The 27,410-nt window shown below is 40.8% G+C and overlaps 1 protein-coding gene across 2 annotated transcripts in view; it reads left to right on the top strand.

Moving 5' to 3' along the window:
* VWC2 (von Willebrand factor C domain containing 2) overlaps positions 1-27,410 on the top strand; it is a 388,287-nt gene that overhangs the window by 288,619 nt on the left and 72,258 nt on the right. Inside the window, exon 4 of one of the 2 annotated variants that reach the window (XM_072153096.1) lies at positions 16,194-16,301. The exons of the other annotated variant lie outside the window; for it this stretch is intronic. Coding sequence (XP_072009197.1) covers positions 16,194-16,301 — 108 coding nt within the window. The remainder of the gene's footprint in view (positions 1-16,193; positions 16,302-27,410) is intronic. 2 annotated transcript variants of the gene reach the window in all.

The following is a 27,410-nucleotide window of genomic DNA, read 5'->3' as shown; positions in this document are numbered from 1 at the left end:
CAGATTTTCCTGAAAAATTATGAGGGCTTGGATATGTGTATTTTTTTTAAAGGTAAAGTAATTTTGGCACAATTAAGGCTCTAATAAGTTTTTATGTCCTACCTATGATATAAAGGGGAGAAAAGCTGAGTGTAGTTGAATTATAATTTGTGAAAGGAGTAGAATGTAATTTTCTTTAAATAAATGGTCTGGATTAGATGTGAGGAGTATGCTCATGTATTTCATTGATTTTATTTGCTATGAAAAAGTACAGAATGTTTAAGTGATTGGATTTTTTTTTTCCTGGGGCACTTTTATTCATGGATTTTGAGTAATTTACTTTAAAATTAGACACAGTACAAAATTAATTTAAATTAAAGAAAACATTGGGAAAGCTGTTAGAGGGTTAGTTATGAGTAATGGTAGGTCATCAGCAAAAGCTGCGTTAAGGTGGCATGTATGTCCGATAGGCAGTCAACGGATGTGTGGGTATGGTTATACACTCACCGGCCACTTTATTAGGTACACCTGTCCAACTGCTCGTTAACACTTAATTTCTAATCAGCCAATCACATGGCTGCAACTCAGTGCATTTAGGCATGTAGACAATCTCCTGCAGTTCAAACCGAGCATCAGTATGGGGAAGAAAGGTGATTTGAGTGCCTTTGAACGTGGCATGGTTGTTGGTGCCAGAGTATTTCAGAAACTGCTGATCTACTGGGATTTTCACACACAAACATCTCTAGGGTTTACAGAGAATGGTCCGAAAAAGAAAAAACATCCAGTGAGCGGCAGTTCTGTGGGCGAAAAATGCCTTGTTGATGCCAGAGGTCAGAGGAGAATGAGCAGACTGGTTCGAGCTGATAGAAAGGCAACAGTGACTCAAATCGCCACCCGTTACAACCAAGGTAGGCAGAAGAGCATCTCTGAACGCACAGTATGTCGAACTTTGAGGCAGATGGGCTACAGCAGCAGAAGACCCCACTGGGTGCCACTCCTTTCAGCTAAGAACAGGAAACTGAGGTTACAATTTGCACAAGCTCATCGGAATTGGACAGTAGAAGATTGGAAAAACATTGCCAGGTCTGATGAGTCTCAATTTCTGCTGCGACATTCGGATGGTAGGGTCAGAATTTGGCATCAACAACATGAAAGCATGGATCCATCCTGCCTTGTATCAACGGTTCAGGCTGGTGGTGGTGGTGTCATGGTGTGGGGAATATTTTCTTGGCACTCTTTGGACCCCTTGGTACCAATTGAACATCGTTGCAACGCCACAGCCTACCTGAGTATTGTTGCTGACCATGTCCATCCCTTTATGACCACAATGTACCCAACATCTGATGGCTACTTTCAGCAGGATAATGCGCCATGTCATAAAACTGGAATCATCTCAGACTGGTTTCTTGAACATGACAATGAGTTCACTGTACTCAAATGGCCTCCACAGTCACCAGATCTCAAACCAATAGAGTATCTTTGGGATGTGGTGGAACGGGAGATTCGCATCATGGATGTGCAGCCGACAAATCTGCGGCAACTGTGTGATGCCATCATGTCAATATGGACCAAAATCTCTGAGGAATGCTTCCAGCACCTTGTTGAATCTATGCCACGAAGAATTGAGGCAGTTCTGAAGGCAAAAGGGGGTCCAACCCGTTACTAGCATGGTGTACCTAATAAAGTGGCCGGTGAGTGTATTTGTGAAAGTGATAATATATTTCAATATTTAAGTGAAAAGATAAGTGTATTGGGGAAAAATGTATAACTGAAAGGAGATATAGATACTCCTGTTCAGCCACCTCCACAAAATTAATACGCAGCTGCAACTTTAAAAAAATCAAAAGTAGTGTGAAAAATAAAAAAAAGCTCACTTTGATAGAGGTTAACATGGAAAGTATCAGCCAGGCAATGAAAATGATAAAAAGGATTACTTAAAGTTATTTTTGCTACAATCTGTTGTGTATAGTTATTCATCAAAGGTGCTATCTACCTGATTTTATGATCTTTTAAGGACAAGATTTTTGAATTTTGTATTATTATTAAGTCCTGATACATATAACAACAATAGACAATAAAAATAGAATTCAAAGAGAGTAAACTTTGTTTTTTATTATGGTATGCAATTTTTTCATAATATTTAATATTTAGAACACTGTTCTAGTTTAACAATTCATATTCCAGCTTGTATAACTAAACTAAAATTGATATTAAACCCCAGTAGAATATGTTTGCACCTAATACTGAATATAAAAAAACATGAAATGTAGACTTGTAATACCTGTCAGCTATTATAACAATTTGGCATCTAGCTTCTGATATGCTGTTCTAAGCAATCACACAATAAGTGTACAGGCCTGTCACTGGCAATCTAATTTTCATTGTGACAGACCTGCCAGAATTGTTACATTCTCTACTAAATAGTATAAAAATGCTGACTTTATTTTATAACAGCCATATTGCTATGCTAGAGAAACAGTGCTAAAAATATATATTATAAACATTATTGTTTGACATATTTTCAGTCACAGGTACAGTGCTAAAACAAGGAAAGCAAAAAGTATCATTTCCATTTTACGGTAAAACTAGAGAGGACCAGACCTCAAAATCCTGGCCAATCATAGCCATTGCTAGTAGCTTCAATTTGGTGGATTGGCTGCTCGGGTACAAATCCGGCAATATGCATAGGTTGCGCAACCAACCCCAAACCTGCACAGGAACATGGGGTCTGCTCATCTGTAGTTATAATGCTATAGTACAACTACCTGGTAAAGGAACTATAACTGGGTTATGTTAGGGCACTGTTTGGCTAGGTGCAAATATATATTAAAAAATCCTCAGAGGCAATTTTTTCTCTGTGAACCAACAATTCTTACCATAATCTGACATCTTGCAACCTTTAGTACATGCTGGGAGTAATAGTTGCACAACAGCTGGTCAAAATCCGGGTTCAACGGGTATTCCCGAATTTCGCATCAAAGTTTGGCCGGGAGGAGAGGGAGGACTTCGGGCCGAACAATGACCCAAACACAGACCCCATGGAGGTTGATAAAAACCAGGATTTTAGCACCCAAAAGTGGCTATAAAATGTGGGTAGTAAATGCTAGAGGGCTTCAAAATTATGGGAATAACAGGGCAGTTGCCTTGGGTAAATTGGGCTAAGGAAAGTACTTTAAATAAAAACATAACATAAAAAATTTATTTAACAAAGAGAAAATCATTAAAAAAATAATTTAAAAAATGATGTCACAGTGGTTAAAGGCACTCCTGGTGTTCTGATCCGATTATTCTCTCTGTGGTAAAAAAGGCAATGGAAAAACCACAAAATATTCCTCTCACTGCAGTTAGATGCACTCTGGGTTTTCAGACCCATTTATTCTCTCTGTGTTAAAAAAAGCAATGGGAAAACCAGAAACCCTTCCGCTCACGGTGTGTAAAATTATAATAATGCGGATTATCAAAACTTCAAGTTCTAGGAATAAGGATAGTCAAAATTTCAATTTCAGGTTCCAGGAATACAGTTTGTCAAAATTCCATGTTAAAGGGGTATTCCGGTATTAAGAACGCCTGATGTAAAAACCTATGATGATATACACTCACCGGCCACTTTATTAGGTACACCTGTCCAACTGCTCGTATGTAGACATGGTCAAGACAATCTCCTGCAGTTCAAACCGAGCATCAGTATGGGGAAGAAAGGTGATTTGAGTGCCTTTGAACATGACTGGTCTGAGTATTTCAGAAACTGCTGATCTACTGGGATCTTCACGCACAACCATCTCTAGGGTTTACAGAGAATGGTCCGAAAAAGAAAAAACATCCAGTGAGCGGCAGTTCTGTGGGCATGCCTTGTTGATGCCAGAGGTCAGAGGAGAATGGGCAGACTGGTTTGAGCTGATAGAAAGGCAACAGTGACTCAAATCGCCACCTGTTACAACCAAGGTAGGCAGAAGAGCATCTCTGAATGCACAGTACGTTGAAATTTGAGGCAGATGGGCTACAGCAGCAGAAGACCACACCGGGTGCCACTCCTCTCAGCTAAGAACAGGAAACTGAGGCTACAATTTGCACAAGCGCATCAAAATTCGACAGTAGAAGATTGGAAAAACGTTGCCTGGTCTGAAGAGTCTCGATTTCTGCTGCAACAATCGGATGGTAGGGTCAGAATTTGGCATCAACAACATGGAAACATGGATCCATCCTGCCTTGTATCAACGGTTCAGGTTGGTGGTGGTGGTGTCATGGTGTGGGGAATATTTTCTTGGCACTCTTTGGGCCCCTTGGTACCAATTGAGTATCGTTGCAACGCCACAGCCTACCTGAGTATTGTTGCTGACCATGTCCATCCCTTAATGACCACAATGTACCCAACATCTGATGGCTACTTTCAGCAGGATAATGCACCATGTCATAAAGCTGGAATCATCTCAGACTGGTTTCTTGAACATGACAATGAGTTCACTGTACTCAAATGGCCTCCACAGTCACTAGATCTCAATCCAATAGAGCAGTGATGGCGAACCTTTTAGTGGCTTAGTGCCCAAAAAACAACCTAAACCCCTCTTATTTATCGCGAGGTGCCAACCAAAAACTAAAGCAGTAACTTATTGCTCCCTTTTCTTCAACAACTTTCAATCATATTGGCCTCCTGAGGACAGTAACACAGTAGAAAGATGGAAAATTTACATCATTTAAGCTTCTTTCTAGGGTCCTCTGTACACAGAGAGAATTGTGGGGCAGCAGGAGGTCCTCCAAAGATAATTCGGCCCTGTCTATTCCTTCTCCCTCTTCCTACAGTCCCAAGTAGTGAAGTTAGTATCAAAATATCACTGAAAGCAGCATCTTTTAAGTTGCTTGGAACTGCAGGAAAATTCTTCGAGTCCTGTCTGGTGCGCTGGGGTGATGGCCTGGGTGCCCACAGAAAGAGCTCTGAGTGCCGCCTCTGGCACCCGTGCCATAGGTTCGCCACCACTGCAATAGAGCATCTTTGGGATGTGGTGAAACGGGAGATTCGCATCATGGATGTGCAGCCGACAAATCTGCGTCAACTGTGTGATGCCATCATGTCAATATGGACCAAAATCTCTGAGGAATGCTTCCAGCACCTTGTTGAATCTATGCCACGAAGAATTGAGGCAGTTCTGAAGGCAAAAGGGGGTCCAACCCGTTACTAGCATGGTGTACCTAATAAAGTGGCCGGTGAATGTAAATACATCAATATCACAAAACTAAATGTCAGTCACAAAATGGAGCATAAATAATTAGATTTTATAATTCCCAAAATTTATGGCCTCTATAAAGTATTACCAAGATAGCTGCCAATGGAAACTACAAGTCCCACGATCCTTTAGTTCTCATTAATAGCACCTCCCCCCTACACTCTCCTCTCAGTGATTATGTATGTGTCTGTCCTGCTCTGTTACCATAGTAATGATGTGTAACTGCCATCACTGAACATTACCTCTTTGATTATGACATCTCATCACAACACCGTCTATACTGGATGCACTGCAACCAACCGACTACAGCCACACATAGTGGACATGTGACCAGCAGCCATCTTCTGTCTTGTCTCTGGTCTACATGAAGGAATTCAACGGACTGATTAAAGGGCCAGTTGCATTTTAATTTTTCACTACAGTGTATGTCAAAAGCATTTTTCTGCTAAGGGGAGCAAAATTTTAAATAACAACTACAATAACAATACAATAACAATTACATATTAGCTTATATTTTAAGTACCCATTTGTATATGAATTATGCTGATTCCTGGAATACCGCTTTAAACTTCAAGTAACTTCACACTTTGGGACAGCTGCCACTATCAGATCTTAAACCCCTTAGAGAATGCCCATACAGATTTCTCCATCGGTCACTTAGGGGCCTTAGGCTAGGCCAATGAGTTTCTCTGTCAGCCGGGATGCTGCTCCTTCCGATCTGACTGTTAACCTGTTAGATCATGTGGTAAATCTAGTGACCATGGGATCTACATACCTGCAGAGGGAGGGGGGCTCCCTCCCTCTCCTCCCGGCGATCACGGGGTGCCATTTTGATATCCGGGCAGTCGGGGACCTAATGAAGGTTCCCTAATGAATGTCCCAAAAGCCCCTAACACATAAAAAACAAATAATTTAAAAAAAAGTGGGAAAAAGGAAAATGAAAACACAATAGATTAGGTATAACCGAGTCCCAAAATTCCCAATCTATAAAAATGTAGGGACCGTTATTCCCAGTGATGAACCCCGTAACGGAAAAATGTGCTCAAATGTCCGAATTGCCACTTGTTTGCCCTTGGCAACACATAAAAAATGTAATAAAAACTGATTGCACAGTCCCGAAAATGGTAGCAATAAAAATGTCAGCTTGTCCTGGAATAATTGACACCTTAGCCAACTCCGTATGAAAAAGTTATTGGAGTCAGAATATGGTAAAAATAATAATTTCTTTTGGGTACAAAATGTTTACATTTTTGGCAAAATCTACTAACAGCTAATATAAACTATATAAATTTGATATCCCTGTGACCGTACTGAACCATAGAATATATTAGAGATGTTATTTGGAATGTACAGTAAAAGACGTAAAAACAGAGCCCACAAGAAAATGGCACAAATGCAGTCTCTTGTCAATTTTACTGCATTTTGAATTGTTTTTAACTTCCCAGGACACGGCATGGAAAATAAACTACCGTCACTAGGAAGTAAATTTTTTTTACGCAGATAACAAACCTTCACAAAGCTCTGTACACGGAATATAAAAAAAGTTATTGAATTTTGAATGTGGGGAGCGATAAATAGAGAGTAAAATGGAAAAAGCCTATTAGTGGCAAGGAGTTAAAATTCCCCCTATTCCACATGATAAAAAGTTTACAAATTTTCTGGGATAAGGGTTTGTGGTACCTGAGGCCACGTTTACGCATTGCACTTTGGTTGTGTATGGAAACACAATCTAAAGGTTCCACTCATGATCAAATATTTTGCTAACATTCAACACGTTGACTGAACGAGATGGAAAATCAATCTTACCTCAACGTGCAATCACAGGTGGAGCCTCTGGATTGCGTTTCAAAATGCAACCAAAATGCCACGTGTGAACGTGGCGTCACGGACCCTACAAAAAAATCACGGCATCTGAAAACTGTCCTGCCCTACAAAAGGTCAATGGCACCTTCCCTTCCGCGCCTCACCAAGTGCCCTGACAGCAGGTTACATCCACTTACTCAGAAAAAACTGCACAATATATTCCTAGAAGCATTTTCTACTATTATTCAGTTTATGTGGGTAAATTCTGCAGCTAAATGAATGTTTTAATGATAAATATTAGTGAATTCTAAATCAAACCTTCATTTTGTTGGAATTTCTGTAAAATACATAAAGGGTTGACAAGCTTCCTACCTGCTGTATTGAATAGTTTGAGGGGTAAAGTTAATAGCACACGGTGATATGTGGGGGTTTCTATTAACAGAACTACCAAAATCCCTCTAGAAATGAAATGGTCCCTAAAATAATTGATCTGAGAGAATGCTGTTCGATTTGTGAAAGGACACTTATAAAATGATGCCAGGGCAAAGCTGAGATATGGTAAATGTTGGTAAGTAACTAATTTGGTTAGTAATATTTGAAAAACAGAACATTTTGATGTTTGAAAATAGCAAATTTATTTAAAATGTTTACTACATTCACCTTTTTTCATAAATAAATTTAAAATATATCAACCAAAATTTCCCACTTACTTAAGTTCAAAATGTCAAGGAAAAACAAACCCAAAAACAATTAGGTAAGTTAAAGCTTTCTAAAGTAATAACCAGATAAAGTGACACATGCTGGTTTTGAAAAATAGGCCATGGTCATCAAGGGGCAAATGATCTTGGTCACTTAGGGGTTAAAGCTGTCTGTCTCCACCAGTCTGAATGGGGGCATTTCAAAGGCCAGCCATTTATAATTGCTCCTATTGAGGACCTCAGCCTTGTAATGGGAGAATCTTCTGTTTTCTCTCCATTGTTTGGGGAATGGAGAGCTTAATGGTTGGTGTGGACAGGCTTAGTGATGTGATGGTGGTGCCGCTGCTGTTGTTGTTGGTGGTGGTAGTTGTTTTGAAGTCACGTCCTCCTTTGCGGATAGACAGGTGGCACACCTGACAGTGTTACACACTCGGCCAACTGAATCATCAGGGGAAGCCTTAGGTGTTTACAGGATTTTTTGGTGTCTCAGCCATTGGAGCTCCTATTTACTCTGCAAGAACCTGGTCGTACATGAGGTCCTTACATTGTTACGGCTTTGAATATGCTTTATGGAATGTTGACACAGCATGTAAATGACATGTGTTATGTCTTCTGGATTCTGTGAGAAAAAATGCAGCAGACACCCCTTGTTTCCTGGAGTTGTGGGAGTGGGCAGTAGCAAGCGACAACATGGCTACTGGTTGACCACAGTTTGTTCCGCCAGCTGCCCGGGGATTTCTGACCAATACCTCTTCATCTCAAGTATCACTGCTTTACACCCATGTCTGGTTTAGGACCGCATCATCACTTCTTCTACCACCAAGCTCTCATCTCTGCTCTCCTTCTAAGTTTGCACATCTTAGAAAGCCACAACGATTGCCAGTTGTGTCTCTTTTAATGGTCCACTGTCCCCACCCTCATCCTCCAATAAAAGGTCTTCCACTTGAACTCTCTACTAAAGGGTAAGGAGAATGGGCCAGGAAATCCCAGCTAGGAGTGTCATACAGCGTGAGTGACTGCTCCATGACTTCCCCATTGTGTATATTGAACATAATGGGGAAGATTTACTTACCCGGTCCTATCGCGATCCTGCGGTGCTTTGTCCGATGAGGATTCGGGTCTGCCGCAATTCACTAAGATTGTGTGCCCGAGGTCCTGCATCCGTCGCTTCTATGCCGAGGTCCGCCGGAGTTCACCTTCTTCTTCCCGGTGCTTGTAAGTGCATGTCTTGTGTCACAATTCTAAATGTTAAATCATGCACATTGTTTGAATCCGTAAGGTTGTCCGACGGCCCGCCCCCCAATTTCTGTCGCGTGCAAGCCAGCGCGGATGCCCGGGGATCCCGGGGGAATTCGACGCATAACGGAAATCGACGGGAAACCCGACGAAAATGCGCTCCGCGGTCCCTTAGTAAATGAGCCCCAATGTTTCTTTGATGCAAGCATGAACTGGGAGGAGGCTGAACAGTGAGATGCAAGGGAGGAATTCATGACTTGGATAGCTCTGTGAACCACTCCCATGATTCAACTGGATCTTTGACAAAGAGCCAGGTTTATTTTTAACATTTATCTTCATCTCAATAGAGCTAAAAAGGATTTTGGGGAAAACATGTTGTGGGTAGGTGTCGGGAGATATAAGCTACAGTAACCTGTCATTAGGTTACCTGGTCCAAAGTGGAATACAAGTTCCCTTAAACAAGTTCATATAAAAGGAAGATTTACCAGGATGAAACATTCAAAATGTCTAAACATGGATTATGACGGGGAAAAAACACAGCAAGAATAGATAGTAAAAACCCAACACAAGCAATATATTTTATCACAGCAAGATATCATACAGCAGAAAAGAAATGTGTCAGGAATAGTGTCCTACTTATTTCATGATAATTCTTTTACTCTATATTTCAGAGCTGAAATAAATGATACAATAAAAAAACACTTCCATCCGTGTTTAAAGGGACTGACAGAAAATGCCTTTAGGGAATATCACTAAAGAACAAAAGAATCCTGTTTTATATATTTATTTCCTTATTTTTTACAAGCAACACAACACAAACATTGTAAGGAGTTCTCAAAAGCCAGGAGTTAATTCTTATGGGTCATGGATATAACGTTGGATTTTGTACTTATTTAAATGGATTTAAAAGTATGTGGTGTCAATGTATAACTTTTTCTGATCTGATTTTGTTATTTTTAATAGTATTAGCATAATTATGAGGGCTGTCTTTTTACAAAATATTATGTTAACAACATTAAGTGATATGCTTTACTGCTTAGAAACTAAGCTGCTTATTTACGCTTTGAAAGAGCCCCTTCCCTTACCAGTGATGGTAATAGTCCTCTACATAGGCCACTCAAATTCTTCTACGGTTGGAAATGGAAAAAAATAACTCTTTAAGATGCAGATATATGTTGGCTTTGAAAGCTATACAGTCATCTTCCATGCCTAGAGGTGATTCTACCATTGCCATCAACAGGAATTCTTTAAATCTAGAGGAAGGAAAAATAAGCAAAAAAATATACTGTAGGTTTTATACAATGAATATATTATTACTACTACTATGAATGATGTCACTGCTGTTGAACCCATGGCTTTTTTTTTAGCCTTTTTGCTGTCTGAGAAGAAAATGGAAATTCCCTATAAGGTACAAAACATCTCCCAGCCATTATCGGCAGAATTCACATTCAGATGTCTTAAGTTCCTTGTATCACATCTCTTTATTATGTCCCTAAAAATACCACAATCATTTACAAAATAACATCATGTGGATAAAAACTATGTACTAATTTTTTAAACATTAATGTCTCTTAATTATGGACAACACTGCTTCCTGATTAATATATGTGCAGTCCCAGCATCCCAATCAGTTAATATGTAGCACAACAGTCTATCATATATCATGTTCGAAGAGTAGCATCCCCATACCATTTTTTTGTTATCAGCAGAGACCCCTATTATGTAGAATTATTAAATTATTAAATAAATTTCACATTGTATTTACTGCATCCAAATTTTTTCATCTAGCTGAATAAATGGCTACTGCTGGTGGCGATGAAGCTAGTGCTGCAAGGAGAGGACATGTTCCATCAGATTATCTTCGTTCACGCTCAACCTCGGTTGAAAGTGCAGTGTCCATCACCTTAAGACCTTTCAAAACAACAAGGTTATCCCCTGCAAAAGTCGTGGAGCAGTCACTCATGCTGTATGATGACACTTAGCTAGAAATCCTTGCCCCATCGATTTTCCCCTGCCCCAGTTGCAGACATAGAGTTGAAGATTCCCAAGAACTTCTGTTGGAGGATGAGGGTGTGAAGAGTGGATCATCACAAAAGATATACGACAATGATGAAAAGCAACTGTCAACTGCTATAACTTTCAGTGATGTGCAAACTGAGAAGAAGGGTAGCAGTGAGGGCTCAGGGGTAGAAGAAGCCAGAACTGATTATGAGGTCCAGAAGACAGAATGGGGCTCATTTACTAAGGGTCAGGGGGCCGCGATTCTGTCGGGTTTCCAGACTATTTCCGTTTTGCGCTGAATTTCCCCGGGTTTTTGGGGCTTGCACGTGACAGAAATCGGGGGCGTGCTGTCAGACAACCTGTCGGATTTGGACAAAACGCGGGATTTAAAAACGAAATTGTGTTGAAAGATCAAGCACTCACATGCACCAGGAAGAAGAAGGTGAACTCCAGCGCATCTCAGCGCAGAAGCAACACATGCAGGAAATTGGACGCACGACCTTAGTGAATCCCGGCAGACCCGAATCCTCGTCAGACAATGCACCGCGGGATCAAGACAGGACTGGGTAAGTAAATCTGCCCCAATATGTCTCATTTGCACACAGTTTGTGTCCAAAGTCTCAACAATCTGAGATCACGTGTATGACCAAACACCTGCATAGTAACCTTAAGCTGTGATGGATGAGACACCACAAATCCTGATAAACACCTGTGGCACTTTCTGCTGCTTTGGTTGGCTCATTCTCTACCCCCGCTTCCTGAGTGACAAGGCAAGCTGTCTATCTGGAAAGGGAGGATGTGAGGCCAGTGCCACAGCTGCAGCACCAACAGTTACAACATCACCGCCACTATCACCAAGCTACCATTACCATCTGTTCTGCTTTATATCTCCCAAATAATGGAGAGAAAGAGAAAGTTTGGGCCATGCCTTGAAAGAGCTCTGGTCCTGAGCAGAAACATTTAAAACATCTGGGCTTTGAAATGCTACCATGCAGGCTGGTAGAGACAGACAGCTTTAAAGATCCTTTGGCAACAGCTGATGGCGGCTGGTCACATGTCCATATCACATATCCTGGGCAGGTCATGTGGTCATCACTTTATTTGGTTATAGTCGGCTGTTTGCGGTGCATCCAGTATGTCATCTCACTTGGGCAAAATGCAATGATGGCAGTTACATAACCCATTAATATGGTAACAGAGCAAGACAGAGTGGCACATTTACTAACCCTACCATTGACACCGCCGATCCGGAATGTCCGACAAGGATTCGGAGCTGCCACGCTTCACTACGATCGCGCGCCTGATATCCTGCATGTGTCACTTTCCCGCTCAGGTCCACCGGAGTTCACTATCTTCTTCCCGATGCATGTAACTGCGTGTCTAGTGGCACAATTTTGAAAGTTAAATTCCGCAGTTTGTCCGAATCAGTCCGGTTGTCCAACGGCAACCCCCCGATTTGTGACGCATGCAATCTGGCGCTGATGCACCACAATTCAATTGCGTCCGCCAAAAACCCCTGTCAATTCAGGGCAAAACGGAAAAATATGCAAAACCCGACGGAAATGCGGCCGCTGGGCCCTTAGTAAATGTGCCCCAGTCTGTTAGATCATCACGAGGAGCAGAGCATAAGAGGGGGTAGCTGTTACTAAGAAGTGAAGGATCATGGGAGTTTTAGTTGTAGATTTGTTGTATTCATTTATTTATAGCATTATGGGTCTTTCCCTATTCCCTTTAATAGCCCTATAAGATGAACTTGTTCTGGATTAAAAAGACTTGATTGTGCCAGAGCCTGAGTGCGTGGTTAAAGAGTTTTCTCGATTCAAAATTAATTTGTCAAATAACTCAGTAGCTGCATTTTAACCACAGTGAGAGGAAAGCTTTGTAGCTACGAGAATAACTGGGTCTGAACACCCAGAGTGCTTTTTGCTACAGTGAGAGGAAGGGTTTGTGGTTTTCCCATTTCTCCTTTAAATCACCATGAGAATAACTGGTTTAAACACCAAGAGCAGCTGTAACCACAGTGAGAGGAAGTGTTTGTGGTTTTCCCATTGCTTCTTTTAATCACCCCCTTTCTCTGGAGCCGATACAAATATAAAAACCCTGTGAAAACATAAACATATTAGTTATTGCAGCTTCCCAAAATGTCAAACTGTAATATCAGTTATTTCCAATAGAAAATAGTGCCCAAAGTCGAAAATGCCACTTTGCCATTTTGCAACATATAAATTAAAAAATATAAATTAAAAAATGTAATAAAAAGTGATCAAAAAGGCCATGCAGTCGTAAAAATGGTAGCAATGAAAATGTAATTTCATAAAAAATTATACCACACACAGCTCCATACACTGAAGTATGAAAAAGTTATTAGCACCAGAAAATGGCAAAATTAAGATTTTTTTTTTTGTACAGGTGGGTTTCATTATAAACCTATATAAATTTGGTATTCCCCTGATAATACCAACCCAAATAATAAAGTAGACTTGTCATATGGGTGCACAGTAAAAGCCGTAAAATCCAAGCCTACAAGAAAATGGCGCAAATGCATTGTTTTCAGCAATTTCACTGCATTTGGAATTTGGAAACTTCACTCAGGTTTGTGTTTGGGTCAAGTACATGCTGATGTTCGGCCAACTCACTCTCTCAAGTCCACCGGCGGCAATGGGCCGCAAACGGGATAACTTCCCGTTTGTGGCCTAACTTGTACACTCATCATAGATGGCATATACTATTAGTATGCTATTACCTGGGAATTATGCTGCGAATACCCTATTAAGTACGTGAAAAGCAAATAAAGATTCAGCCAGCAGTTAATAGTTTAATGTTTTAGAAGGAGGCTTGCTGCATTTCTATCTGTCGTTACTTTAATGCTAATGTCATAGGCCATGTATTTCTATTTTAAGGAATATTTTTGTCACCGACAGCTGATGCCTGCAGTCAATCACTACATGTCATCCTAATATTTTTTAGTCTAAATTAATAGATTTTAATTACTGTCACTAGCATAAATGAATCTTCTTAATTATAAATGTAGGATTGTTTTCTCTGCAACGACTTGCAGTCTGAAGAAAATGACACAACATGTCAGAAGTATTTAGTGTAATAAGTCAGTGTGTTAATTTTTAGCTGAACCTCACTGACTGCCAGTGTTTTGACATTTTATTGTTGCTGGTATTAAAGTCGAAGGAGAGAACTGCTTCTAGCTGTACAAATACTTGCCAAGAGTTCTCTAGTTTTTGTCACAAATTTTTAGATTTATCTTCCCATTACTGAGCAATCTGTCATTGAGCCATTTCCCTTGAACAACACAATCTGTTTAGATACATATAACAGAGAAAAACATGCTAAATAAAAGAAATTTTTTTTTACCAAAACCACAACAAACTAACCTCTACAATCTTGCCAAAGGCAAATGTCTTGTAAGTTCCAAAGCTTGTGTTGCCTTAATTCTTTACAAAGATACACCTACTATATTTTAACTAATATATGTTAAATGCAAAGGTTATTTCAATAACTATGCACTGTGTTGCATTTCACTATGTTTCCCTAATATAGAAAGCAGTAGTAGTCAGGTAAGTTGATGCAGCAATGCACTTGTCTGTGTGTATCAGTCATATCAGAAAATTGGAGAGAAAGTCTCAGACTGTAGTAAAACAACTATATCATTAAATGAAAAGTAGTAACTGCAATGTTTTATGAATTCCAACTCATGTTTTACTGTAAGTATAATTCACTGATGTGATAAGAGATTATTTGAGGAAACAAACATTGTAAGGGATTTGTTTTGGTTATCAATGCGAGTAAAACATATGACCTACGATACAGGAGCTCAGAAAATTTTATTTCTATATGTAGAACTGATTTTACTTTTTTTATTAAATACTGTAAGTGTCAGCTATAGTGAAGGTTCCAGGCCAACCTATTGAAATGAGTTGTCAATGGAAAAAAATAATTTAATCAAAAGAGTTACATAGAAGTAGATAAATATGGCTGCTTTCAGTCTTGAGATTTTTAGTTTAAATGTGATACTGCATTTTTACAAAACACAGTTGATAGAAAATCACTACTGCTTTTGAAGAAGTCAAGGGTATATTCTTTTAGGCATCTTTTAGGCATCCTGTTTAAGGATTTTATTGTTTATCATGGTATCATAGTTTATACAGTTGAAAAGAGACACAGGTCCATCAAGTTCAACCAAGGAAGGGAATGGATTGGATAAGGAAGAGATTTATGGGAAACAATTCTATATAACATAACCATCAATGTTATTTAGGTGTAAAAAGGCATCTATCACCTTCTTGAAGCTCTCCGCTGTCCCTGCTGTGACCAGTGCCTGAGGCAGGCTATTCCACAGATTGACAGTTCTCATAGTAAAAAAAGCCCTGTCGCCTCTGGTGATCAAACCTTGATTTCTCCAAACGGAGACAGTGCCCCCTCATCTTTTGATTTGATTTAATCTGAAACAACTTACCAGCATATTTTTTGTATGAACCATTAATATATTTATATAAATTAATCATGTCCCCTTATAGTCGTCTCTTTTCCAGATTAAATAAATCAAGTTTATTTAATCTTTCCTCATAACTGAGACCCTCCATACCCCTTATCATTTTGTGGCTCTTCGTTGAACCATCTCCAGCTCCAGAGCATCTTTTTTATGGACCGGAGCCCAGAACCATTGCCTTCTACAGTGGTAATATTACATTCCTATCCCGAGAGTCCAAACCACTTTTGATACATGACAAGATCCTACTGGCTTTAGAGGCAGCTGATTGACATTGCATGGTGTTATTTAATTTATGATCTACTAGTACCCCCAAGTCCTTCTCAACAAGGGACTCTCCCAGATTTGCTCCGCCAAGGACATATTTTGCCTGTGGATTATTAGCCCCCAGGTGCATAACATTTTATCCACATTGGTCATCCACTTGGCAAATAAGGTTCAAACACTCAGTTTATCCAAGTCTCCCTACAGCCTATGAACATCCTCCATAGACTGTATTACACTACACAGCTTGGTGTCATCTGCAAAAATAGACACAGTGCTATTAATTCCTACTTCTATATCATTAATAAATATATTAAATAGTAGTGGGCCAAGCACAGAACCCTGGGTTACAACGCTTATAACTGGTGACCATTCTATGTACAAATCATTGACCACAACTCTGTAAATATAGAGGCAGTTTTCAATCAGCCAGTTTTCATTCCAAATGCAAATGATTTCTGCCATACCAATAGATCTTATTTTACCTATCAGGTGTCTATGAGGGACAGTGTCAAATCCCTTTGCAAAGTTCAAGAACACAATATACACAGCAGCTCCTCCATCCAGGCACCTGCTCACCTCTTCATAGAAGCAGAACAGGTTAGTCTGACAACTTCTATCCTTAGTACGTAAACCCATGCTGGCTGTCACTTATTATACTATTTGATGTCACATACTCCATTATATAGTCTTTTACTAACCCTTCCAATATTTCCACACAATGGAAGTTAAGCTTACAGGCCTGTAATTGCCTGGAAAAATTCTAGAGCCCTTTTTATATATTGGCCCCACATTTGCCTTGCGCCAGTCACTTGGCACCACACCAGACATTACAGAATCCTTGAAGATTTTAGACAATGGTAAAGAAATAACAGTAATGAGTTCTTTAAGAACTCTGGGGTGTAACCAATCTGGTCCAGGAGCCTTGTACACATTGATTTTATTGAGCTTAGATTGGATCATGTCTACATTCAGCCAGTCTAGTATATTACAGGATACATGACCTGCACTGGCACCACCCACGTCAGAAGTTCTTTCTTCTATTGTATAAATGAACCTAAAAAAGCCATTTAGTATCTCCGCCTTCTCTTGGTCTCCATTTTCAGGGGTCCAACCTGCTCTGACATTTTTTTTTTTGCATTGATATACTTAAAAAAATATTTGGGACCAACAATGCATTACCTCTTGTGGGATGTTCTACAAGCTGCACCATAAAATTATCCTGCAGAAAGTTGATAAAATGTCTCCCCTTCACAGATGAAGAAGAGCCCTGACCCCAATTTAGATTTGGAAAGTTACAGTCTCCCATTATCACTACTGTCCCCTCCTGTGCAGCCCACTCCATCTGTTTATATAGGTGACCCTCTATTTCCTCAGAGATGTTAGGGGGTCTATACATTACACCAAAAATAATTTTCTGAAAGCTCTTCTGGCTTTGGATTTCAACCCACAAAGTTTCAGCCCCCTCACACTCTTCTGAGACCACGGTCTCTCACAATCGCTTTTAAGTCTCTTCTGACATACAAACATACACCACCTCCTCTCCTATTTGCCCTGTCTTTTCAAGAAAGAGTGTAAAACCTTGAATATTAACTCCCCAATCATGTGCTGCATTGAGCAATGTCTCCACTACACCAACAACATCTAACTGTTCCTCTAATACCAGAGCCTCAAGCTCACCCATTTTGCCTGTGGTACTTCTGGCATTTGTGAACATACTTTAATTTTCCACAGTTATTTATTTGATTTATAATAATTTTACTGGCACATATATCCTCACTATCATTTTGAAACTTGAGGATCTCCTTATCCACTGACTTAGTCCCCCATACACCGTCCACATGACCACCCACCAACATAACCTGCCCCCTCTCTGACTTGTCTACCCCTTTAGTGTCTTCCATTTCCTCCTCTACCAATCCTAGTTTAAATACTCTGCCACCCCATATTTTACACAGGAATGCTCCAGCCTGCCAGTCATAGAAATTATGTCTATGTAGAACATATGTTCTATGTATGCAGGCAGTCCCAAGCCCACGGTCAAAGCACCTATTATTTTCTGTAAATTGCTGTAACAATGCCTTCGTGCAACAGGTCTTCCTGCATTAAAAATCCTCCATACAATGCCAAACTATAAAAGCAACATTGAGGGAAAAAATATACACACTCACCATGGGAAAGTTCAGTAAGAGCTGGCACAATTGCACCCTTTTTTACATTTGCCCCTCTGGCACATGACATGCCAGATATACTAAGAGGCCAGAGGCCAGAGCCACATATTTCAGCAAACTGATTCATTCTATGCCAGACCCGGAGCAATCAATGTGCCACAATGCTCTCCCACTGTTTATGGACACACCAACAGGACACAAACATAATGATATGTATTTCAACATGTGATGTGGAGGGGGCTCTGCTTTGGAACTGTGCCTTTCCTAGTTACACACTTGTGAAGAACTTGCTTTAACTATCAGGTTCAGTGCAATCTAGAGAACATTATTTGTTAGCAATTTATTACAGAAAAAGAGAAAAATGGAGAACCTCGGGGAACCTCTTCAGGTGCATTTCTTCCACGGATTTATTATGTGTAGACCCAGAATCCGAAAAAGCACTGTTGTTCGAGATCTGGGTCCATGTTTGGGAAAAAGAATCAAGCTGCTTGATTGACTGCTGAGCAGCCTATCAAGAAGCTTGCGGCCATTAGCAATCACAGGCATGTTCTCTGTAGCAATGCCTGTGATCGACGGGGTTGAACATGTGACTCTGCAGTAAAGAGCAGGTTCACATGTCCAGACGCCACTGCACACAGGAGACAAGGCTTGAAGAGGTTGCTGCTTTTCAGGGCAGTTAGGTATAGCGATGAGGCTTCTGTTATTAGGGATAGGTAGGAATCTGAAATAATTGCCCTTTTGTGGCAATCTGAAGAACTGCATTAGGTTACTCAGTGTTTGCTAGAAAGCAGGGATATCCTTACTGCTTATAGAGGATTATACAGCAATACTTGCAAAGATCCCATATAAATATTAACATTTCTGCATCATCCAGCAACATTTCGAAGGTTCTGTCTCTATTTTGTGGTCCAGAAAAATAATAAAGGTGCTGCTGTCAGGGAATAGAATGCACATTGCCTAGATCATAAAGGAGCTGTAGTTAGTGAATAGCGTGCACTAAAATTTAGATAGTGTGCACCAATACATAGATTGTAAAGGTACACCTGTCATTGAATAGTGTGCACTAATACCTACATTGTAAAGGTACCGCTGTTGGTGAATAGCATGCACTATTACCAAGATAGTAAAGTAGCTGCTGTCATTGACTAGAGTGTAGTAATATCTAGATCATAAAAAAGTGCTGCTGTCAGTGAATAGCATGCACTAATACCTAGTTTATAAAGGTCCTGCTTTCAGTGAGTAGTATGCTGTGTAATGTAACTGTAATGTAAAGGTGCTGCCACTATATAGTTTGGTACTGCAGTTTGTTTAAAACAAGGATAGCATGAAGTAAAGGACAGGGATGTGGTTGTGGTAATACAAGAGTTGCATGAAACAGTAAACATGAGTTGCAGTAGCTGATACACCAAAATAGTCTGGCTCCCCCTGCTGCTTCAAGTTGGCCCAGTCTGTGCCACAACTTCACAAGGCCACCTGGCTCCCTGAAAAGCAAGGATGTGATGCCACCACCACTACCACCACCAGCAGCACCATCAATAACTTCACCAAACCTGTGCACCATCCATTCATCTCTCCATTCCCAAAATGGGAAAGCAGAAGTTTGGCACATCACATGTACAAGGTCTGGTCCTGAACAGGAACATTTTCTAAAAGCTGCCCTTTGTAATGCTTTTGGAAGGCAGCTTTAAAGGAAATCATCCACTGAAAAAACATAAAAAGCCCTATAAACACTCACCTCCACTTGTCTTCATCTTAATTCTGGCGCTGTCTGTTAGTCTTGACAAACCAGGATCTACTAGAAAAGAAAGTTATAATTAGGACTCTGGAGTGCTGTATATCTTAAGCTGCTAATTATTAACCCTCTAGCCTTTTCTATCCCCATTTTACAGTCATTTTAGGTGTTAAAATCCAAGTTCCTCGTCAAAAGTCGGCCTTTGGTCCGGGAATCAAACCAAACGGGTGAACCCATTGAATTTCAACCAATTTGCTCATCTCTAGCTTTTACTAATTTTCTCATACAAAGACCTCGTGTGCCAACGTATGATAGCCCCACCACTGCTCTTTGGCAGCACGAAACATCAAGAAACTGAAGCCTCTTGATATATCCGGCAGGGTCTTGCGTAGTGTTAACTTTATGCCAGGCCCTGCCCTGCATAGAAATAAACACAGCCAGCGAATTTTTACCTGGTATGAAGGTGGTAGATTGGGCTTAATAATCGCAAGTGCTAGCAATAAGCTAGCATTTAAGATTATTTCAGGGCTTCTACAGCACTGACGTGGCACAGAGGCTCTGATAAATATGCCCCCTCAAGTCTATCTCGTCATTAAGTCCTGACGGTCCTAAAGCATTGAACTTCAGAGTCTTTTTCTCTTCTTTTTGTAAAAGCAGTTTATGTCAGTCTCCACCTGTCTTTGGGGACAAGCTCAATCACTGCAAAGACTTATGGGTTGGTATTATGATGTCTCTTGACCAGTTCTATCAGACGTGGCACACCTATGCCTGTCCTTATTGATCTCATATTTTCTTGGAAACCCATACAAAATTCCATGATGGCCTGACCTATATAAAAATGCATGGGTAAAGTGCTGCTGCTGTCAGTAAATAGAATGCATATTGCCTAGATCATAAAGGAGCTTTAGTTTGTGAATATCATGCACTAAAATTTAGATAATAAAGATAGTGTGCACTAATACATAGATTGTAAAGGTGCTCCTGTCAGTGAATAGTGACAAATTAAGATTTGCATGTTAATAAACTCAGCAATTATGTAAATATGCACAATCACCGACGCGCCAATTGATTGATCAGCTGTTAGCATCTTGGCATACAGCCTAATTAATTATTTATAACATGTGTTGTGCTATTATGTATTCACCTTTCCTTCTCAAAAAAAACTTCTCAGGTATGAACAGTTCTTAATCTCAACTTGCAGCTTCAAAGGTTACAAGGCATTTTAAATCTTGCTTCTAGCTACCTGCATTTTTGAGAGATTGGTGCCATATTGTTTGTTCTTTAGTATACAAATGTCACACTGTCCAATCATAGAAGACAGTACCAAAGAAGCTTTCACGCAGAACATCTTAGAGCAGTCACAAACGCTAAGAGGCACCAGGAGTGTACCAGTTGAAAGGTGGCTGTGGCCCTAGAATTTAAGCACAGATAAAGTTTACAGAGAAGCTGCTTTAACACTGTACGATAATGGGGCTCATTTACTTACCCAGCCATTGGAGTACACCTAAAGAGCATTCTCCGACGATAATGCACTGTGACGCGATTCACTAAGATCGTGCGCCCGATATCCTGCCTGTGTCGCTTCCCCACTCAGGTCTGACAAAGTTCACCATTTTTTTCATGGTGCATGTGCTTGCAACACAATTTGAATGTTAAATCCCGCACTCAGTCCTAATCAGTCAGACCATCTGACGGCACGTAAGGCAGTACAGCTGTGCCAAAAAACTATGGTGCGCCAAAATCCCAGTGCAGACACTTGCTAAATACCTGTCCAAGCCGTGCAATCCCTGAAACAGGCAAACAGTCCGAAAGTGAGCAGCGCAACCCTTAGTAATTGAGCCCTACTGTCTTATTTTCACACAAATATATTCACACATGTATATTGCAAAAAAATAGAATAGACATGAAACACTAGTAACATATTGAACAACTTTGGAGAAAAGTGAAGCTTGCCATCCGCTATAGATTTTTTTCATAACAACTGATTAGACCACCTACTGGAGTCAGTTACACTTTTCATGTGTGATTAAAGGAAACCTACCATTTGAATTTATCTATTATGAACCAAACATACCTTGAGAATGCTGTAGCTACATTGATGCAGAAACATATCTGGTTTAATCCCTGAGCTGAGTGGTTTTGCTGAAAAAACAATTATAAAATAATGATAATGACGCTCTCTTGCTTCTGTGCCTGGCTCTGGCATTTCTCCTCTTACATTAGTAATGCACTGCTTCTGTGAATGATGTAATCACTGTGTTGTGCCTGACAGGCAGAAGTAATCAATCACTCCACTATCCCTTAGCTGCTGTGTATGAGTGATCCAGCTCAGGTTGATTAGTCCTGTCTGGACAGTTCAGGAAGCTCTGCATGTAATGTGTTTATGTAGACATTCAGCTTTACAAAGGTCCTGAATTTTATATTTGTTTTTCAGCAACTTGGAGATTAAACAAGATATGCTGCTGCATCAGTGTAGCTACTCAATTCTCAAAGTATATTTGGTTCATAATGTATGAAATCAAATGAGCTCCTAGAAATAGGTACCCAGACCAGGACTTAAGGAAAAATTGCCAATCTCAAGCCATTTACAAAACAGTTCTCTATTTTATGGCCAATTTGAGGGATTCTGACCGACTTGGAACCTGTCAGAGATGCCGATGTAGAAGTTGCAATATTCTCTTAAATGTAAGTAACACTTATATATATGCCCTGGCTTACTTCTTCTCTTAGCTGTAAAGATATGCATTTCATGAGAGAATTTACTTTATTAAAGGGGTATTCCAGGAATAAGTATGATTCATATACAAATTGGTCTTTGAAATATAAGCTAATATGTAACTAGTTATTTAAAATGTTGCTCCCCTTAGCAGAAGAACGCTGTTGACATCCAATGTAAGAAAGAATTTAAATGCTACTGGCCCTTTAATCAGTCAGTTGATTTTCTCTGCAAGGAGCAGACACAGGACAGAAGGCTTGTTCATATCACTGGGCAGATCATGTGATCACCGTTATGCTTGTTTGTAGTCTGTTGGTTGTAGTGCATCCAGTATAGACGGTGTTGTGGTGAAAAGTCATATCAGTGAGGTAATGTGCAGTGATGGCAGTTTAACACCAATGGGTCTCAGTGAGGTTTTCTAGACCTTTCTTGTGAATAAGTGATAGCAGTTACGCATCATTAATATGGTTACAGAGCAAGACAATCTGTTACATCATCACTGGGAGCAGAGCATAAGAGGGAGGAGGAGTTACTGAGAACTAAAGGATCATGGGATAATTTTGCCTACTTTGGAAAGCCATTAAAATTTTGGAAATCATAAAATCAAACAATTTAAGCTCCATTTTGTGATTAATGACACTAAATTTTGTTATATTAATTTATTTATAGCATCATGGTTTTTTTTTTAATCAAAAGTTCATATTCCCATAATACCCCTTTAATTCTAGACAAGTTATAGCATTACTGATATATAGCACTATTGATCACTATAGCATACAAGATTATTTTTTAATTACACTTAAGCATTTTTCACAAATTTTAAGTAAACTCAGCTTCTCCCAATATGTACAAAACGCTATGAAAATTGTCTTGTAAAATGATTTGAATGTATTTGTTTTTCATCTCAGACAGCAGAATACCCTCTGGGAAAGCACATTATGTAGAAATGTAATTACTAACATAAATTGAGCTTTTAATTTTGGCTGATATGATTTTTGGTTTACAGAAAATGGTTATTTAATGCATTTATTTTTCCAAGTTCATATCCCTTAGAGAATTTTAATACAGAAAAAAATGTATTGGTTAAATTCCATTGTCTGATAACTCTTTGGCCCTTATGCAAAAACTAATAAAGTTTTAGCTAAAATGCATATTGCAGACTTGTTTTGCAGTGACTTGGCAATTATATTGGAATGGATTTATGTTTGCTTGTTTGTCTGCAATTGTTTCCTCATTTAATGAACATTTCTACCAAAGCTTATAACCATATGATAATTGCATAATTTAGAAAAGTAAAATACATCAGTGTTAATTTTTTTTCTGTGCCTTTCAAGTTTTGTTGTTTCTTTAAATCCTTCAATTCTTTCAGATGAAAATTGAGAACAATTTTGTTAAATATTTACTCTTTTGTAAGTGTTTACCAGTAGAGATGAGCGAACATACTCGTCCGAGCTTGATGCTCGATCGAGCATTAGTGTACTCGTAACTGCTCGTTGCTCGGACGAGTATTTCGCCCGCTCGAGAAAATGGCAGCTCCCGCCGTTTTGCTTTTTGGCGGCCAGAAACAGAGCCAATCACAAGCCAGGAGACTCTGCACTCCACCCAGCATGACGTGGTACCCTTACACGTAGATAGCAGTGGTTGGCTGGCCAGATCAGGTGACCCTGGGATAGACTAGCCGCTGCCCGCGCTGCTCGGATCATTCTCTGTCTGGATGCCGCTAGGGAGAGAGCTGCTGCTGGTCAGGGAAAGCGTTAGGGTGTTCCATTAGCTTACTGTTAGGCAGGAGTGATTCTAAAAGAACCCAACAGCCCTTCTTAGGGCTACAATAACGTTATAATTTTTTTTTTTTTTATTTGCAGCTAGTACCATATTGTGAGGAATTAGCAGGGGGACTTGCTACCGTTGTGTTTAGCTCTTAGTGACACACATATCCACCTCAAACACCAAAGTGGGAAAATTTATTAGGGGTTTGAGTAGAATTAGGCACAGTCTGCCAGTTTCTTTTTATTTTACGTTTATTGTTTTAATAACTCAGTGTCATCTCATCTTGCATAGTAGTGTGCTGTAATACTTGGCTAGAAAATAGCCATAGGAGAATACAAACGGCTTAATTACGCCTACAGTAGCGTTATATATATTTGTTTTCTGGTTGATCTGCTGGTGGCTGTAGTTGTTGCAGTGCATCTACTAGTAAATTGTGAGCAATTTGGAGTCAGACTTGCGACCACTGTGTTTTAGTGACGCACATATCCATCGCAAAGACCGAAGTGGGAAAATTTATTAGGGCCCGGGGTTGGATTTCAATTAGGCACAGTCTGCCATTTCCTTTTTTATTTTACGTTTATTTTTTTCATAACTCAGCGTCATCTCATCTGGCATAGTAGTGTGCTGTAATACTTGGCTAGAAAATAGCCATAGGAGAATACAAACGGCTTAATTACGCCTACAGTAGCGTTATATATATTTGATTTCTGGTTGATCTGCTGGTGGCTGTAGTTGTTGCAGTGCATCTACTAGTAAATTGTGAGCAATTTGGAGTCAGACTTGCGACCACTGTGTTTTAGTGACGCACATATCCATCGCAAAGACCGAAGTGGGAAAATTTATTAGGGCCCGGGGTTGGATTTCAATTAGGCACAGTCTGCCATTTCCTTTTTTATTTTACGTTTATTTTTTTCATAACTCAGCGTCATCTCATCTGGCATAGTAGTGTGCTGTAATACTTGGCTAGAAAATAGCCATAGGAGAATACAAACGGCTTAATTACGCCTACAGTAGCGTTATATATATTTGATTTCTGGTTGATCTGCTGGTGGCTGTAGTTGTTGCAGTGCATCTACTAGCAAATTGTGAGCAATTTGGAGTCAGACTTGCAACCACTGTGTTTTGCGCTTAGTGACGCACATATCCATCGCAAAGACCGAAGTGGGAAAATTTATTAGGGCCCGGGGTTGGATTTCAATTAGGCACAGTCTGCCATTTCCTTTTTTATTTTACGTTTATTTTTTTCATAACTCAGCGTCATCTCATCTGGCATAGTAGTGTGCTGTAATACTTGGCTAGAAAATAGCCATAGGAGAATACAAACGGCTTAATTACGCCTACAGTAGCGTTATATATATTTGATTTCTGGTTGATCTGCTGGTGGCTGTAGTTGTTGCAGTGCATCTACTAGCAAATTGTGAGCAATTTGGAGTCAGACTTGCGACCACTGTGTTTTGCGCTTAGTGACGCACATATCCATCGCAAAGACCGAAGTGGGAAAATTTATTAGGGCCCGGGGTTGTATTTCAATTAGGCACAGTCAGCCATTTCCTTTTTTATTTTACGTTTATTTTTTTCATAACTCAGCGTCATCTCATCTGGCATAGCAGTGTGCTTTCATACTTGGCTATAAAATAGCCATAGCAATAGGATAGCATCGTTTGGTTTTAAAAACTAAAAAACACAAAAAAAAACAAAAACAAAAAAAAAAGGTAAAAAAAAAATACAAGTTATAACTTTCATTTTCAAAATGTTTAACCCGAGGGCTAGGGGTAGAGGACGAGGGCGGGGACGTGGGCGTCCAACTACTGCAGGGGTCAGAGGCCGTGGTCCTGGGCGGGGTGAGACACCACCTGCTTATGAGGGAGCAGGGGAACGCCGCAGAGCTACACTCCCTAGGTTCATGTCTGAAGTTACTGGGAATCGTGGTAGAGCACTGTTGAGGCCAGAACAGTGCGAACAGGTGATGTCGTGGATTGCCGACAATGCTTCGAGCAATTTGTCCACCAGTCAGTCTTCCACGCAGTCCACCCATGTCACCGAAATCGGCACTCCTCCAGCTCCTGCACCTCAGCCTCCTCCCCCCCAGTCTGCCCCCTCCCAGCAAAATTTGCCATTTGAACCGGCATACTCTGAGGAACTGTTTTCTGGACCATTCCCACAGTCACAAACCACTTGTCCGGTTGCTGATGAGCAATTTTCCGATGCCCAGGTTTTCCACCAGTCGCAGTCTGTGGGTGATGATGACCTTGTTGACGTACTGGAAGAAGTGTGTAAAGAGGTGTCCGACGATGAGGAGACACGGTTGTCAGACAGTGGGGAAGTTGTTGTCAGGGCAGGAAGTCCGAGGGGGGAGCAGACTGAGGGATCGGAGGATGATGAGGTGACAGACCCAAGCTGGGTTGAGAGGCCGGGTGAACACAGTGCTTCTGAGACGGAGGAGAGTCCTCGACCAGAACAGGTTGGAAGAGGCAGTGGTGGGGCCAGACGGAGAGGCAGGGCCAGAGCTGGTGCATCAGCGCCAAATGTGTCAACTAGTGAAGCTCCCGTGGCAAGGGCTCCTGCGGCGAGGGCTAGATTTTCAGAAGTCTGGAGGTTCTTTAAGGAAACACCGGATGACCGACGGACTGTGGTGTGCCACATTTGCCAAACCAGGATCAGCAGGGGTTCCACCACTACTAGCTTAACTACCACCAGTATGCGCAGGCATATGAATGCTAAACAACCCACTCAGTGGCAACAAGCGCGTTCACCTCCGGCCGTGCACACCACTGCTCCTTCCCCTGTGTCAGCTGATAGTCAGCCCCCTGCCCAGGACCCTGCCACAAAAACCCCATCGTCGCCTCCACGATCCTCCACAGCATCCACCAGCGTTCAGCTCTCCATACCCCAGACGCTGGAGCGGAAACGCAAATATAGTGCAACCCACCCGCACGCCCAAGCCCTTAATGTGCACATCTCCAGATTGCTAAGCCTGGAGATGCTGCCCTATAGGCTATTAGAGACCGAGGCCTTTCGCAGCCTCATGGCGGCGGCCGCCCCTCGGTATTCGGTCCCCAGCCGCCCTACTTTTCCCGATGTGCCGTCCCAGCCCTGCACCAGCACGTGTCAGACAACATAATCCGTGCCCTGACCAACGCCGTTTCTGACAAGGTCCACCTGACCACGGACACGTGGACGAGTGCTGCCGGGCAGGGCCACTATATGTCTCTGACGGCACATTGGGTTAACTTGGTGGAGGCTGGGACCGAGTGTGACCCTGCGGCTGGTCATATACTGCCGACGCCGAGGATTGCGGGGCCTACCTCGGTCCAGGTGTTTGA

The sequence above is a fragment of the Engystomops pustulosus genome, chromosome 5 (assembly GCF_040894005.1).
Source record: "Engystomops pustulosus chromosome 5, aEngPut4.maternal, whole genome shotgun sequence".
In the NCBI taxonomy this organism is placed as follows: domain Eukaryota; kingdom Metazoa; phylum Chordata; class Amphibia; order Anura; family Leptodactylidae; genus Engystomops; species Engystomops pustulosus.
The sequence above is the reverse complement of the archived record's forward strand: the minus strand, read 5'-3'. Positions and strand labels throughout refer to the sequence as shown.